At 46.6% G+C, this 16,665-nt stretch overlaps 1 protein-coding gene across 2 annotated transcripts in view; it reads left to right on the top strand.

Annotated features, from left to right (window-relative positions):
• The window catches only part of NATD1 (N-acetyltransferase domain containing 1), a 39,069-nt gene extending 22,404 nt beyond the window's left edge, over nucleotides 1–16,665 (top strand). For both annotated transcript variants that reach the window (XM_068127284.2, XM_068127285.2), the window contains exon 3: nucleotides 14,245–16,665. In XM_068127284.2, coding sequence (XP_067983385.1) covers nucleotides 14,245–14,361 — 117 coding nt within the window. In that variant the 3' untranslated portion in view covers nucleotides 14,362–16,665. The remainder of the gene's footprint in view (nucleotides 1–14,244) is intronic.

Below are 16,665 nucleotides of genomic sequence, written 5' to 3'. Positions count from 1 at the left end.
GAAGCTCCAAATCACCTAAAAAAAAACAACAGTGTGTCTTCTCAAATTCAGATGGTTGTGTGTTTCATGTGATGGGAAAAAAAAGTTATTTATGGGGATATGCCAAGAGGTGCTTATACCGGGTTTCACAAAACCTTTTAAAAAACCGGTGGGAGGAGATCATTTCCGGAGGAATTTGCAAAAAAGCACCTAAAGGACTCTCAGACTGTGAGAAACAAGATTCTTTGGGCTTTCATGTATCTTTCACTGAGGAGAGGCTTCCGTCTGGCCACTCCACCATAAAGCCCAGATCGGTGGGGTGTTGCAGTGATGGTTGTCCTTCTGGACGTTTCTCCCATTTCCACACAGGATCTCTGGAGCTCAGCCAGAGTGACCATCGGGTTCTTGGTCACCTCTATTACCAAGGCCCTTCTCCCCCGAATGCTCAGTTTGGCCGAGCGGCCAGCTCGAGGAAGAGTCCTGGTTGTTCCAAACCTCTTCCATTTAAGAATTATGGAGGCCACTGTGCTCTTGGGAACCTTCAGTGCAGCAGAAATTTTTTTGTAGGCTTCCCCAGATCTGGGCCTCGACACAATCCTGTCTCTGAGCTCTGCAGGCAGTTCCTTCGACCTCAAGGCTTGGTTTTTGCTCTGATATGCATTGTCAGCTGTGAGACCTTATATAGACAGGTGTGTGCCTTTCCAAATCATGTCCAATCAATTGAATTTACCACAGGTGGACTCCAATCAAGGTGTAGAAACATCTCAAAGATGATCAAGAGAAATGGGAGGCACTTGAGCTCAATTTCAAGTGTCATAGCAAAGGGTTTGAATACTTATGTCAATGTGATATTTCAGTTTTTTCTTTTTAATAAATTTGCAAAACTTTCTAAAATCCTGTTTTCTCTTTGTCATTATGGGGTATTGAGTGTAGATTATATATAATAATAACCACCTTTAGAGGCCATTTTTCCCTGCAAAGCAGTGGTTGGCCTTTTTCGGGCACCATGGTTGTTGTTGTTTTTTTTGGTCCCCTTTTTGAAGCAATCTATTGAGTGTAGATTGATGAGGGAAAAAATGAATTTAAACGATTTCATCATAAGGCTGCAACATAACAAAATGTGAAAAAAGTGAAGGGGTCTGAATACTTTCTGAATGCACTGTATGTATGTATATATATTGTTGCGGATCTCCCGAAGCCCGTCGACGTACAGAGGGGGGGTTAAGCCCCTTTTCCCCCTCGGGTCCTCGTGTCCACGAGGCCGAGTCGCCACTCCCTCAGCGAGCGTGGAAAAGAGTATCGAGTCGACGCCGCACGTACCTTTGCTGCCACGGAAACGGGGACCGGACCTCGCACAAGCCACGCTAATCGAGTATGCCCGAGCAGTGTGCGTATCACGTGACTCGTGCCGTTACCTTTTATTGAACCCGATTCGAGCGGTTCTGTTCGTGCGAATCTAAGCCAATTGTGAAATGACGGGAACGGTCAAATAAGAGGAAGGACACGGTTTATTTACAGCTATACAGGTGAAGAGACACAGAGCAGGCACTTAAGCAATCTTAACTTATCCCCGGACACAGGGCCCACTCACTCATGTGGGGAAAAAGAAGGAAGGAAGTTCGCGCGCCAAACGCGCCTTGCCGTCGGTCGCTCCTGGAGAGCTCACCGGGCGTGGCCCTCTGGTGTTCACGGCACGTATCAGGGAGCCCAGGTAGGAGGATCGTCGGCGAAGGTGGCTGCGGGATGGTTCGTCTCCACACGCGCGATTAATACAGCCGCAGAGCGCAGGGCACGGGGAATGTTCGTGTACAGTGAGGCTATAACAAGCAACTCAATTCAAGCACTCCGACTCGTTCAGGGGCTGGGCGACTCTGACTGACTCTCTGGCTCTGACTCTCACAGGGGCTCCGACTCAACTGAGGCGGGGGGCCCTGGGCAGGGTTTTATGGCTCCGCCCGGCCTTACCCGAATGTTCCATGCCCCTCCTGTCGCCGTGGTGAGCCACTCCCCTAGAGCTCTGATTGGCGGCTCGTTGCTTACCGGCCACTCCCCCTGCAGCTCCTCCCTTCGGCCTTGCCAGACTTGTTCCAGGCCGAGCACATGGCATCCTAGCCCAATTGAGGCCTACTCACTGGCCTGCTCAACGCAAAACTAACACAGGAAAGGAGACTACGGTTACATTTACTAAGAGATAACTGAACTACAGCGAGGCTACATGTTGTGGTGCAACTACCTACGAGGGGGGCGGGGGGGGGGGGGGGGGGGTCATTCTTTATTCACAAAACCACAACAATATGTATGCATGTATGTATGTGTGTATGTATGTATGTATGTGTGTATGTATGTATATATATATATATATATACATACATATATATATATATATATATATATATATATATATATATATATATATATATATATATATATATATATATATATATATATATATATACAGTGAAACCTTGACTTACGAGTTTAATTCGTTCTGTGACCGAGCTCGTAACTCAATTTGCTCGTTTCTCAAATTAAATTTCCCCATTAAAATGCATTGAAATGCTATTAATCCGTTCCAGCCCGCCAAAAACCACACCAATTTTTTTTTAAATATACAGTATATATAAAAATATCTCGCGCTTTATATTTCACCTGTATGCAGCATACAAGTTGGCAGGATGGCCTGGACTGGAGGTACGCACACTTGACTCTAAACTGTCCAGCCTGGGTTTGAATCCCGACCCAGCTATAACCTGTCATGTCGGTGTTTCACAGGCAGGGTGATTCATCAATGTGTGTACCGCTAAACTGGGCGCCCCGTTTGCGTCCCATTAGTTGTTGGATGTTAAGGATCTGTGTAGTGTTCTGGGCCCTGTGCTATTTCTGGTCTTCATCAATGACCTCATCGAAATGAGGATCTGTGTAGTGTTCTGGGCCCTGTGCTATTTTTGGTCTTCATCAATGACCTCATCGAAATGACCTCATCAATGACCCATCGAAAACCTTGATATTTTCTACCCCCGGTAATTCACCCCAGAGTCCTTGCAGTGTTCATATGTTTTATTCCTCTCCCACCTCCCCCCAAGTCCTCCCGATGTCCCTGATCTCAAATGTTGTGTTTGTGTCCTTCCCCCTCTCTCCCCATATTGTCTGCCGCTCCCCTTGTTTTTTGTGTTTTGTGTGTCGGTTTGTCTTTTTGTGTGATTAATGTTAGCTCTTTCACGAGCCTCGATCTTGTATACAAAAAAAATCAAAAAAATCCGTGTCTTCCACAAAGAGAAGGCGAGCTATCGCCGGCACTCTGAACAAGTTGTGGCCTGGCATGCTCTTCTCCTCTGCCGTTATATACGTCCTCCTCGGCATCTTTTTCCAGAAGAGCCCTGTCTCGTCACAGTTGAAGATTTGCTGGGGGATGTATCGTTCGGCTTCTATCAGTTCGGCAAAAGTTATAATAAAATCGTCAGCTGCCTTCACATCCGAGCTTGCTGCCTCACCATGCCTGACGACGGAGTGAATGCCGGTCCTCTTCTTAAAATTATCAAACAATCCCCGACTGCCTTTGAATGACTTCCGATGCCTCGTCCGTTGATGTTCCCGCCGTCTGCTGCACCAAATCCCCGTAAATGTCTCGTGCCTTCTCACACATGATGCTCTCGGTCACGGTATCTCCTGCGAGCTGCTTCTCCGTCAACCACACAAACAACAACTTCTCCATCTCTTCATGGACAGAGGTCCGGAGCTTTGAAATAATCCTAACGCCCTTGGCTGGCGTTATAGCCTTTATCGACTCCTTCTGCTTCAAAATCGTACATATCGTAGAAGTACTACGATCGTACTGCCTCGCCAAGTCGACAACACGCACACCTCGCTCATGTTTTTCGACGATTGCGTGTTTTATATCCAAGCACATCATCCTCTTCTTCTTCTCAGCACTGCCCTTGACACTCAATTTCTTAGGACCCATGGTTAAAACTAAGAAATTTTACAAAATAACCAAAATGCGAAAACAAAGCAGCAGCGATATACGGCAGAGATGCTTGCACGGCAAGATAACCACGTGACCGGAACCCACCTGGTGGCGGGTGGCGTAAGCTCGTAACTCAGATCTCGGCTCGCATCTCAAAGCAATAAACCGCCCGAGCGACGGCTCGTATCTCGGAAAACTCGTAAGTTGGTGCACTCGTAAGTCAAGGTTTCACTGTATATATATATATAAAATATAATGTGTATATATATATATGTATATATATACGTATAATACTATGAGAAATAGCATAAACTCCACAATACGAGCAAGGGTGCCTCTTTTTTAACTTGAGGAAGACTGAGAAGAAGGCCTATTTAGCTGAAAGCGTTTAAAAGATAAATCAAAATAAATAAATCAAAATAAATATAATAAAAAATAATCAAAATAAAAGATCAATTGTGTTTCAGCTATGTCCGTAACTTATTTAATTTCTGCCGATTTATATTTATACGTGGATGAACACGTGGAAGGAATGTATGGAGACAAAAGGTCTGAAGGTGAATATCGGAAAGACGAAGGTGATGGCAAGTGGTAAAGCATGTGGTGAGGTGGAAAGAACTGGGAAGTGGCCCTGTGCTGTGTGTAGGAAGGGTGTCGGAGTGAACTCCATTCAGTGTACAATGTGCGCTGAGTGGGTTCATCAAAAATGTAGTGGTCTGAGAGGGTCATTAACCAGTGTGGCAGCTACATTCAAATGTAAGGTGTGCACAGAGGGAGCTGCAGATGGAGGAAATGTTGAGTTGGATCTTGGAGACGGCGTGAAGCTGGAAGGTGTGAAAACATTTTGCTACCTCGGAGACATGCTGAATGGAGAAGGTGGATCAGACTCGGCAACGATTGCTCGAGTGAGATGTGCATGGAAGAAGTTTCGGGAATTGAGTGGCGTGCTGATGATGAGGGGAGTGTCGTTGAAGCTGAAGGGAAAGGTGTATGCTGCATGTGTGAGAAGTGTTGTGATTTATGGGAGCGAGACATGGGTAATGAACGTAGAGCAGCAACGAAGGTTGGAAAGGGTGGAAATGCGAATGGTTCGACGGATGTGCGGAGTATCGTTGAGAGAGAGGAAGACAAATGATGAATTGCGAAAGATGATGGGAATAGAGCCTGTGATTGATGCTGTGAAGAGGAACAGGTTGAGATGGTTTGGTCATGTGTTGAGGAAGGATGAAAGTGACTGGTTGAGAAGTGATGGAAATCAATGTAGAAGGAAGTAGAAGACGGGGAAGACCGAGAAAGACTTGGCTAAAGATGGTTGAAGAAGAAATGCGGGCAAGGGGGCATACAAGGGGAGATGCAGAAAATAGGGCAAAATGGAGAAGATTGTCATGGGGACCGCAAGGCTAACCCCCGCTCTAGCAGGGAAAATGGCCTTTAAAATGCATGTTGTGTGTATATTGTTACGTGGTCCCCTCGGTGACTACCTGGACTCGGTGACCCCCGGACCGTGAGAGGAACTTCGCCAGAAAGTAGTAGTATATATGCGCTTTTGCAACGCAATCCCTATGAATTCCACCCAAGAGAAAACTGATGTTCAATGATATATTTCAAGGGTAAGGATATCATACAATTTCAATGATACAATCCAGGATATATTCCCCGAGCAATCAACAACAAACAACCATCAACAATTCCCAATCCACAATCAATTCCCTATATGATTAAGATGGCCATCTTATATATGTGTGTCCCCGTTGGTACTCACGACCCCCTTTTGGTCTCTGTCCCTCACAATGTCTCTGGGCCCCTCCTGACCAAGATGATGGTCGGCGTCGCCGCACTCGGGCGGTTGAACGAACCCCGGGTGGACGTGTTTCCACCGGGCAGGTATCGTACCAGGCACCACGGCTGCAGCCCCTCGTGGCCACGCGAAGCGGGTACGGTAAAGCAAGCAAAAGCCCCACGCCGCTTGCAACGCGTGTTAGGCCCCAACGTGCGACCCGTACGCGTCTTTTTAGACGGTGTCGCGAACGGTGCCAGACGCTGGGTCGGTGCACGGCCACACGACAGTTTGACGTCCACCGGGCAGGTATCCGTCCCGGTAACTCCTCTCGCCAGACGGGCTCGGGAACGCCGCTTTTCCACACGGCTCAATATCAATCCCACCTTTCGTCGGAGCGGGGCGAGGAAGAAGAATCCTCGTCGCTTTTCTTCCTCGTGTCTTTTCCTCTTCCGTTTCCGGTCTCTTTTTCAGAAGGGCTCCTGACCCTCCAACCACAACAACCCTTAATCTACTACACATTGATAAGCAAAGACCTGAATGGTAATTCACATACATTCACATAAATATGTAACACTCCCCCCCTTCAAGAAAGAAAGTTTGAACCCAGCGAAAACTTTCTTTGCCGGCCAATTTGGATAAACAAACCAGATAGCTCACCCCCCCCCCCCCCCCCCCCACATTATCAGTTCCCCCCGGGCACAGTTATCACTTAACAATAAAGCAACAAAATTTCACACAACCCCCAGAGATTTTCAAAGGTAATTCCCTCTGGACAAAGCACCAGCCACGACATTGTCCCTGCCCTTTACATGTTCAATTTCCCCTTGGACTCCTGCCCAGCCAAACTCCATCTCATGACCCTCTGACTTTGACTGTCAGTTTCTTGTGAATGAAGGTTAAGGGGTTGATCAAAGATCCAAAGTTAAGCAACTCGATAGCACTTTTTCCGGGAGGCCAAGCCGAGTATTCACTACATGGATGCCTTTAGGAACGTGGAGTTCACGGTTAGTCCGTGCAGGAAAGTTCTCTACATGGGCGCCTTGAGGAACGTGGAGTTCACGGTTAGTCCGTGCATGAAAGTTCACTACATGGACGCCTTTAGGAACGGCGTTCACGGTTAATCCGTGTAGGAATCTTGGCTCGGCGGCTCCGCCGCCTTCAGTGCTTCAACTTCTCCGACTTCCCTAATAATTATGGTGGGACCGCTTGTCCCTGTAGTCCCATGAATAGCGGTCTCCTTCTCGGCCACTACTTTGACAATCCTTCCTTCGGGAGCTGCCGTAACTCAGGGAGCCTCCATAATAATATTGATTGCGGCCACCACCAAAACTACCGCCCAGTTGTCCTCTCCTGTAGACCTCTCGACGCCGACGAAATGCCTTCCCTACTGTTATGGTCCGACCCTCCAAATCCTTGCCATTCCAATTCTTCTCTGCCTCTCTGGCGTCTTTTGTGCTTGCAAACGTGACAAAGCCGAACCCTCTTGACTGTTGCGTTTCCCTGTCTCTTACCAACCGCACTTCCACCAGCGGCCCATATCTGTTGAAGACAGAGGTCAGAACTTCTTCCTCTGTTTTGACGTTCAGTCCCCCTACAAATAACTTGGTACTTTTGTCGCCCTCCCGAGCTGGTGTGGTGTTATTTTCCCTGCTGGGCTCTTTACCAACCCTCAGGTTACCATAAACTTGACCCCCGGCCAAATCATTCCCGATAACCACAGATACACCCTCTACCGGAAGCGTGGCTTGTAAACCGACGGTGACCGGTCCTGACACCAAATCGGACTCCAAATGGATGACATGAAGTGGAGCACTAACACCGCCCCCGATCCCCTGTAAACGAACACTATCCCCCGTTGCCGTCTCCTCGGACCATGGAAAAATGCCTTCAAGCATTAAAGATTGATGTGCTCCTGTGTCCCTCAATATCCTAACCGGTCTCCGGTTAGTCGAGGCTCCATCCAGTGACACAAACCCCTCTGAGATAAATGGTTGGTAACCCTTTTGATGGCGATTTCTCACAATGGCCATTGCATTTGGAGTCGTAATAGTCGGACTCCGCTCGGGGTCTTCCCTTTTCATGCGGTAACAACTGGACATCAAGTGTCCAGGTTTCTTGCAAAAAGCGCAAGTAGGCCCGGAGGAAAAACTCGTGGTCTGCCTCGGGCCCCCCGAAATATAAGTTTGTCTTGGGCCCGCATCCCTCTGATTTCGAACAGGTGGGGTATCCGCGTTGTCCCCATACTCCTCTCGAGGCCGCCGCCATGTATTGTCGTTCTCCGCACCTGCTGTTCCCCACCTCCCCTGCGGAGATCTCGGCGAGGAGTTAGGTTCGTGGACCCCTATTCGGTGGGTTAAAGCATAATCATCTGCCATGGTGGCTGCGTCCCACAACTTTGGTACTTTCTTTTCCTGCAGGTACACTTTGATGTCCTCGTGGACACACTGCTGAAATTCCTCCACCAGGATCAAGTCACGCAATGTTTCGAAGTCTTTCCCGACTCCTTTTGACTCACATCACCGATCAAACATGTTTTCTTTCACTCTGGCAAACTCCACATGGGTCTCACTCTCCCTCTTCCTGGCATTCCTGAATTTTTGCCTGTAAGCTTCCGGAACCAACTCATAGGCTTTGAGGATGTGCTTCTTCAGTACCTCATAATCTGCACATTGGTCCATTGGTAGCGCCGAATAAATCTCTTGAGCTTTTCCCACCAGCACACTTTGCACGAGTGTGCACCAGCACCAGCACACTCCAGGCCTCCTCCGGCCAGTTTAATTGTCGAGCCACTTTCTCAAAGTGTGGAAAAAATTTCGCGACTTCCTTTTCACTGAACGGTGGAACCAGCCTCACATGTCTGCCCACATCCCAGGTTTTCTGGTTAGGTGTCGACCCCGTCAGCAAGGGTGGTGCCTCTCCCCGTTCTCTCATTAACTCCAGCTCCTTGAATTTAATTTCCTGCCGAAGCTCCATGTCACGTTCCTTTAATTCCCTTTCTGCTTTTCTCTCCTCTGCTTCGAGTTCCCTTGCAGCTCTCCTCTCCTCTGCTTGTTTCTCTTCTCTCCTCTCTTCTGCTTTCCTTTCTTCTTCTTTTAACCTTTCCTGGAGTTCTCGTTCCACTCTCCTTTCCTCTGCTTGTTTCTCTTCTTCTCTCCTCGCTTCTGCTTTCCTTTCTTCTTCTTTTAACCTTTCCTGGAGTTCTCGTTCCACTCTCCTTTCCTCTGCTTGTTTCTCTTCTCTCCTCTCTTCTGCTTTCCTTTCCTCTTCTGCTCTTTCCTTTTCTGCTTTCCTTTCCTCTTCTGATCTTTCATTTTCTGCTTTCCTTTCTTCTTCTTTGATCCGTTCCTGGCTCCGTAATTGCAACTCCAGTTTCCGGAGCTCAACGTCTTCTGGTTCTTCGGGTAGCCACTCCCAGGCTAACTCGTCCCATGTTCCTAATCCCACCATAGATTGTATCACCGTGGCCTGCAACTCTGCCTTCCTCAAATTAGTTCGGACCTCCAAGTTAAAATGTTTGGCCAATTTCAAGAGGTCCGACTTTAGTAACGCTCGGAACTGTGCCTCACTCGGTGTTACCGCAAAGTTCTGTGCCACAAACGCCATGGTGACTATCGTTAACCCCTGTTAACCTTCACCCAAGACTTTACCCCAATATCCCCAAAAATTTTCCAATTAATACTTAATTAATAAATTTTAATTAATAAAAATATTATTTTATTATTTTATACAATTTTAGATCCCGGACGTAGACCCAATTGCGAATCCGCAAATCGTAATTTGGACGAGCCCCCAATTCTGTTACGTGGTCCTCTCGGTGACTACCTGGTCTCGGTGACCCCCGGACCGTGAGAGGAACTTCGCCAGAAAGTAGTAGTATATATGCGCTTTCGCAACGCAATCCCTATGAATTCCACCCAAGAGAAAACTGATGTTCAATGATATATTTCAAGGGTAAGGATATCATACAATTTCAATGATACAATCCAGGATATATTCCCCGAGCAATCAACAACAAACAACCATCAACAATTCCCAATCCACAATCAATTCCCTATATGATTAAGATGGCCATCTTATATATGTGTGTCCCCGTTGGTACTCACGACCCCCTTTTGGTCTCTGTCCCTCACAATGTCTCTGGGCCCCTCCTGACCAAGATGATGGTCGGCGTCGCCGCACTCGGGCGGTTGAACGAACCCCGGGTGGACGTGTTTCCACCGGGCAAGTATCGTACCAGGCACCACGGCTGCAGCCCCTCGTGGCCACGCGAAGCGGGTACGGTAAAGCAAGCAAAAGCCCCACGCCGCTTGCAACGCGTGTTAGGCCCCAACGTGCGACCCGTACGCGTCTTTTTAGACGGTGTCGCGAACGGTGCCAGACGCTGGGTCGGTGCACGGCCACACGACAGTTTGACGTCCACCAGGCAGGTATCCGTCCCGGTAACTCCTCTCGCCAGACGGGCTCGGGAACGCCGCTTTTCCACACGGCTCAATATCAATCCCACCTTTCGTCGGAGCGGGGCGAGGAAGAAGAATCCTCGTCGCTTTTCTTCCTCGTGTCTTTTCCTCTTCCGTTTCCGGTCTCTTTTTCAGAAGGGCTCCTGACCCTCCAACCACAACAACCCTTAATCTACTACACATTGATAAGCAAAGACCTGAATGGTAATTCACATACATTCACATAAATATGTAACAATATATATATATATATATATATATATATATATATATATATATATATATATATATATATATATATATATATACTGAAACGCAAAAGAAACTTACCACCTTTGAAACCTTTAAATATCAACAATAACACTGCGTGTAGTAAATGTGTGAACTTATTTGTGGACAATAGTGTCCTCGCTGTCAGACAAAACGGTCACGGATGGTCACTTGAACCTTCAATGGTCACTTCATAGCACAGCTGTTGAACAGCCGTTTTGACTGTCAGTGATTAGCCAAGGGGTACAGGATGATTTTAATGAGCTGCACGTGATGTCTTGATATTGGCTTTTAAAAGGCCAGTGCAAAATGGGCATTTTGACCGAAAAATTTGACCATTTTGACCATTTTGACCAACTTCAAAAAGACCGAAAACGCAAAAGAAATTTACCACTTGTTTGAAATGTAATAAAATTGTAACAGTTCAAAATAAAACAAACCAACAATTGCTAATTGAAACATTGGCATTTTATTGATGACATGTCAAGTTTTTGACCAAGATACACCATCTCATCAGTTTGTTCTACAGTACAGAACAGCACAGGGTGCAATGTCAGTCCCCTTTCAATAGCGTGTATGGCCACCATTGTTTTGGATACAGGCAGTGCATCGTCGGCGTATACTGCCTACCAGTCTTTGGATGGATTGCTGCTGGATTCTGTCCCACTCAGTCCTCAATGTCTGAAGCAGCTCTGCCCGTGTCCTGGCCCTGCCAACTACGCGTCTCCCAAGCTCATCCCACAGGTGCTCTATGGGATTCAGGTCAGGGGAGAGCGCAGGCCACTGCATGGTGTTGATGTTCTCGCCTTGGAGAAATGCAGTGGTAAAGCGAGCAGCATGGGGACGAGCGTTGTCATGCTGAAAGGTTCTCAGTTCTGGGTGGTCTAGCAGGAATGGCAGCAGATGAGGTCGCAGGATGTTATCCACATACCGCTGGGCGTTAAGATTCCCATCCACAACCACCAGTGGCGTCCTGTACCGGCCTGATATGGCTGCCCACACCATCACACTTGGGCCACCCCACCTGTTGGCTTGACGCACGCAACAATCGGCATATTGCTCGCCAGTTCTTCTCCAGACACACTCACGCCCATCAGGACTGTCCACACAGAACCTTGACTCATCGCTGAAAGCGACCTCGTTCCACTGCGCCAAGGTCCACCGCTGATACTGCTAGCACCATCTCTGACGGTTGCGGCAATGGGCAACCGTCATCACGGGGCCTCTGTATGGTCTTCTGGCAGTCAGACCATAGTCATGCAGTCGTCTTCGTGCAGTATCATTGGAGATCCGTGGGTTTGCACGCCCCGGCGTTTCTGCCGCAGTGCGGGATGCTGGACGGAATCGATCCCACAGGTGACTTCGGACCATGTGCCTGTCCTGCCTTGCAGTGGTGACTTTTGGCCTCCCTGATCGAGGTCTGTCATCTGCAGAGTTGTGGAGGGTGTCTCTGTCCACCAGGGCCGATATCGTCTGGTGTGAACAGCCAAGGCGACGTGCCACCTCACGGTAGCTCAGTCCGCCTTGCAGCATGCCCAGGGCACGCTGCCGTTGATCCCTTGACAATCGTGGCATGTTGATTGAAATGCCCATTTTGCACTGGCCTTTTCAAAGCCAATATCAAAACATCACGTGCAGCTCATTAAAATCATCCCGTACCCCATGGCTAATCACTGACAGTCAAAACGGCTGTTCAACAGCTGTGCTATGAAGTGACCATTGAAGGTTCAAGTGACCATCCGTGACCGTTTTGTCTGACAGTGAGGACACTATTGTCCACAAATAAGTTCACACATTTACTATACGCAGTGTTATTGTTGATATTTAAAGGTTTCAAAGGTGGTAAGTTTCTTTTGTGTTTTCGGTCTTTTTGAAGTTGGTCAAAATGGTCAAATTTTTCGGTCAAAATGCCCATTTTGCACTGGCCTTTTTAATGCCAATATCAAGACATCATGTGCAGCTCATTAAAATCATCCCGTACCTCTTGGCTAATCACTGACAGTCAAAACGGCTGTTCAACAGCTGTGCTATGAAGTGACCATTGAAGGTTCAAGTGACCATCCGTGACCATTTTGTCTGACAGTGAGGACACTATTGTCCACAAATAAGTTCACACATTTACTACACGCAGTGTTATTGTTGATATTTAAAGGTTTCAAAGGTGGTAAGTTTCTTTTGCGTTTCAGTATATATATATATATATATATATATATATATATATATATATATATATATATATATATATATATATATATATATATATATATATATATATATATATATATATATATATATATATAGATATATAGATATATAGATATATAGATATATAGATATATATATATATATATATATAGATATATATAGATATATAGATATATAGATATATAGATATATAGATATATAGATATATAGATATATATATATATATATATATATATATATATATATATATATATATATATATATATATATATATATATATATATATATATATATATATATATATATATATTGTTACCGACGCGGCTTAGATGTTATTTACCGAGCGGTTTGGTATGACCACGTCTGCACAGGTTACCCGATTATACCCGAACGTTGACTAATCGCGCTACGCTAGGTCAATGAAGGAAAAGACACACGGCTGGGATTAAAATGACACGACACCAGGGATACGGTTCTCAAGACCTCCGGAGGAGGTTATATTCGTTCGGAAGGTTAGATTACAACTACAAGAGGGACAGCAAAGGAAGACAGGCACTTAGACATAATCTTATATTATTCCCGACAGACCACAGAGAAACAGGACAAAAACTGACTCACACGGGGATTGATGGCAAGGAAAGCGGGTATTCGATGGCCAGCACAAGGTGCACCTTGTGCTCAGGGACAGGATAGCGCGGCCCAAAAGATGCAGGAGGTCTCTCAGCGCTCGGAGGTGGCTCTCTTGTCTTCTCAAGGCTCAAGCTCGGGGCGCATCTCACCTCACATCCGGTAAGTCGCTGCGTATATCCGGCGGGGAGTGACACGCCCTCGGCTCGTTAGCTCCGCCCCAGATGGAATCGGCTCGTTGCTTCTCATTGGGTGCGTGCGGGGGGGTTACCGGCTCCACCCTTGACGAGGGGCTGACAGGGAGCCCCTTCGTGGTAACCCCGTGGAGCGCATGGTCATGGCGGCTAACCGAGCTGGTGGGAGGACGCACACTCCCCCCACGCGCCGTGGTTGTAGTTGTTGTTGTAGCTGTAGTTGTTGTTGTTGCTGTAGTTGTTGTTGTTGTTGTTGTTTGGGGAAGAAGATGGGAGGAGGTATGGGAAGGTCCTAAACTCACTACTGGTGCCATATAATCACATTCTGGTGCAACGAAGAGTCAGAATTAATGGAAAGGAGTCCTTAACTGACATAGACTAAGAATAACTAGCAAGATGTCCGAAAGTTGTCTACGTGAGATGCGGTGGACCTGGGCACGACATTTAATGGGGGAAAAAGGGGAAGGTCGGTTCTACAGAGTGTTGTTTACAGACAATGGGACTAGGGAATGGGGGATTGGGGATAGTTGGGGAGTATTGGGGAAATAGGGGAATATTTACAAGCGGATATGGAGGCCAAATTCCATATTCGCAACAATATATATACATATATATTCATTCAATTTTTTTATTTTTTTATTTTTATCTATAACAATGAGGCTCGGTAAGGTGGCAGTGGGTGTGAACTGAAAGTAGATCTGTGGGGTGCATGAAAAAAAAATCATTACTAAGAGGGTCACTCCCATTCTATCTTGTGCTCCTCCACAGGCAGCTATGGACTTCGTCGTCGAAGAAAATCTGAAGGCACACCTCACTTGCTGGTACATCCAAAAGTTTGTGCGGGACAACCCCCTGCCACAGTACCTGGAGCGAGTTCTCAATTGATGCCATCACTCTCCGGTCTATATCGGCCTGGTGTGTGCCATATGGATTCTGAGGGTGAAATCCAGCCCGAGATATGCTGCTAAAACTGGGCCTGTTGGCTAACCTCCAGTCTGGAAAAAACCGCACGTTCTGTGGACCTTATTGACTCTGGACACTGGAAGAACTGCACGAGCTTAGACTAAAGGGCTTTTGGGTACACACCTGAGGTTTGGACATTTTGGTGTTGGGGTCGGAAAACCTCAGGTCTAAAACTAAAGCCCACGGCTGTTCTTTACATACAACTGACAAGTTTGGTCGGTATGGTTTGGCTTCAATTTGCATTTTCTTGATTATGAAAATGTTTCTCAAACAATATGTAGCATGTTGTCTTTTTCTTACGGCAGCATCCATTCAGGTTCAATTATTTGGCCTTCGCATGCCCCGTAATTTAATTTAACCCCCTCACCCCCCCCCCCCCCCCCTCCGGCTGCCAATTAAGGCAGTGTCCGCTGTTGCTGTCGGCTTGTGCACATACCGAATGCCATGTGGGATAGCTTCTGTGAACTTGCATTCAGCACGTGTGATGCAATGTGTAACGCAGCCCTTATGGTGACCAGTTCTGTTTGCAGAGTAGAACGTTCTTTAAGACCCAACTGACGACCGGTAAAGGTCCATCTATTTATTACATATGCAAATATGGAACTTTTGCCTTGTATATTTTTTTTGAGATAATTTCGCCCCCAACCTACGACATGAATGCTTCTCTAATAAATAGTTGGCCCTTTTGGCCTTTTGCAATTGCGAAGCAAAAATTCGGTCAGGGGACTGGGAACTTGCTTTTCAGAATCGGCGAAGAAGATCAAGAAGAATTTGCATTCGACACGGAAATCACATGGACTGTCAGGAACCGGTCTTATCTTTGTCACCTCACTTTGCCTTCACAATTCCCTTTCAGATTTCCTCGTGGTTTTATGTCCAGGTGTTTATCGAGAGGTCGGGGATGAGAGGGTTGCAAGAGCTGCCAATGCTGTTGGTTGTCCTTTTCGAAACTAACAGTTCTCATTCAACAGTGTTTCGGTTAAGGTTGGAGTGTTAAAGTTGAGGCAAGGTGCATTGTGGAGTTCCCTGTACCTATTTATCGGTTCTTCACTCGCCCCTTTTCCCCATGGGCATCGGCAAACACTGGGATTGGGTTGGAAAAAGGCGAAAGCAATCTTTTGCACATTTAGGCCGGAACAGCATTGTCACACGAGTTTGGCACACGGTTTTGGGGTTGCGAAAACTTTAGGGTCATGTCACACGAGTTTGGCACTCGGTTTTGGGGTTGCGGAAACTTTAGGGTCATGTCACACAAGCTTGGCACTCGGTTTTGGGGTTGCGGAAACTTTAGGGTCATGTCACACGAGTTTGGCACTCGGTTTTGGGGTTGCGGAAACTTTAGGGTCATGTCACACGAGTTTGGCACTCGGTTTTGGGGTTGTGGAAACTTTAGGGTCATGTCACACGAGTTTGGCACTCGGTTTTGGGGTTGCGGAAACTTTAGGGTCATGTCACACGAGTTTGGCACTCGGTTTTGGGGTTGCGGAAACTTTAGGGTCATGTCACACGAGTTTGGCACTCGGTTTTGGGGTTGCGGAAACTTTAGGGTCATGTCACACGAGTTTGGCACTCGGTTTTGGGGTTGCGGAAACTTTAGGGTCATGCCAAAATGTTAGGATGCGTTGTAAATCGTTCAATGCCAAAATGACCGATCACCGATGTTGACTGACTGTTACAACCCAAGTGCTTTCTTGATTCTGTCGGTTTGGTTTTTGCGTTGTTGACGTATTCCTCTAACACCCCTTATGCACACTGTCGTCTCCTCTTCTAACGTCCGTTTTGAGGAGTTCTGTGTATACGGAAGAAGGGGGAGAGAAATAACCAACGTCGGTGGATTTGATGATCGATAGCAATTTGGATTTGTAGTTTACACTGTTGGTACAATTTGTCATCAACTTCCAGTAAACGAGGAGGATTCAGACACGCCGGAGACACAGATGGATCTTGATGCTGAGCACAGCATTATTCTTTGATTGAGTTTCTAGTTTTGTAAACTCAGGACGTGATAGATAAACTCGGGACATCAAATTTTGTCTGTAAGAGTAAATGTCGACTCGTGTCTTTCCTCTGAAAGTCAGGTCTTCCCTGTGTAACAATATTAACTCGGTAAACTGACAACTCCCTTGTATTTGATACAAAAGTTTGCTGCCTCCTGCTTACAGATACTACTACTTTCACCAGAGACGCTTTTTGTCTGAAAATAAAACATTACCAAAGTGTTATTCA

Source organism: Myxine glutinosa, chromosome 10 (assembly GCF_964187855.1).
Source record: "Myxine glutinosa chromosome 10, kmMyxGlut1.1, whole genome shotgun sequence".
NCBI classification, from domain to species: Eukaryota; Metazoa; Chordata; class Myxini; order Myxiniformes; family Myxinidae; genus Myxine; species Myxine glutinosa.
This window is presented reverse-complemented; position numbering and strand designations above follow the sequence as displayed.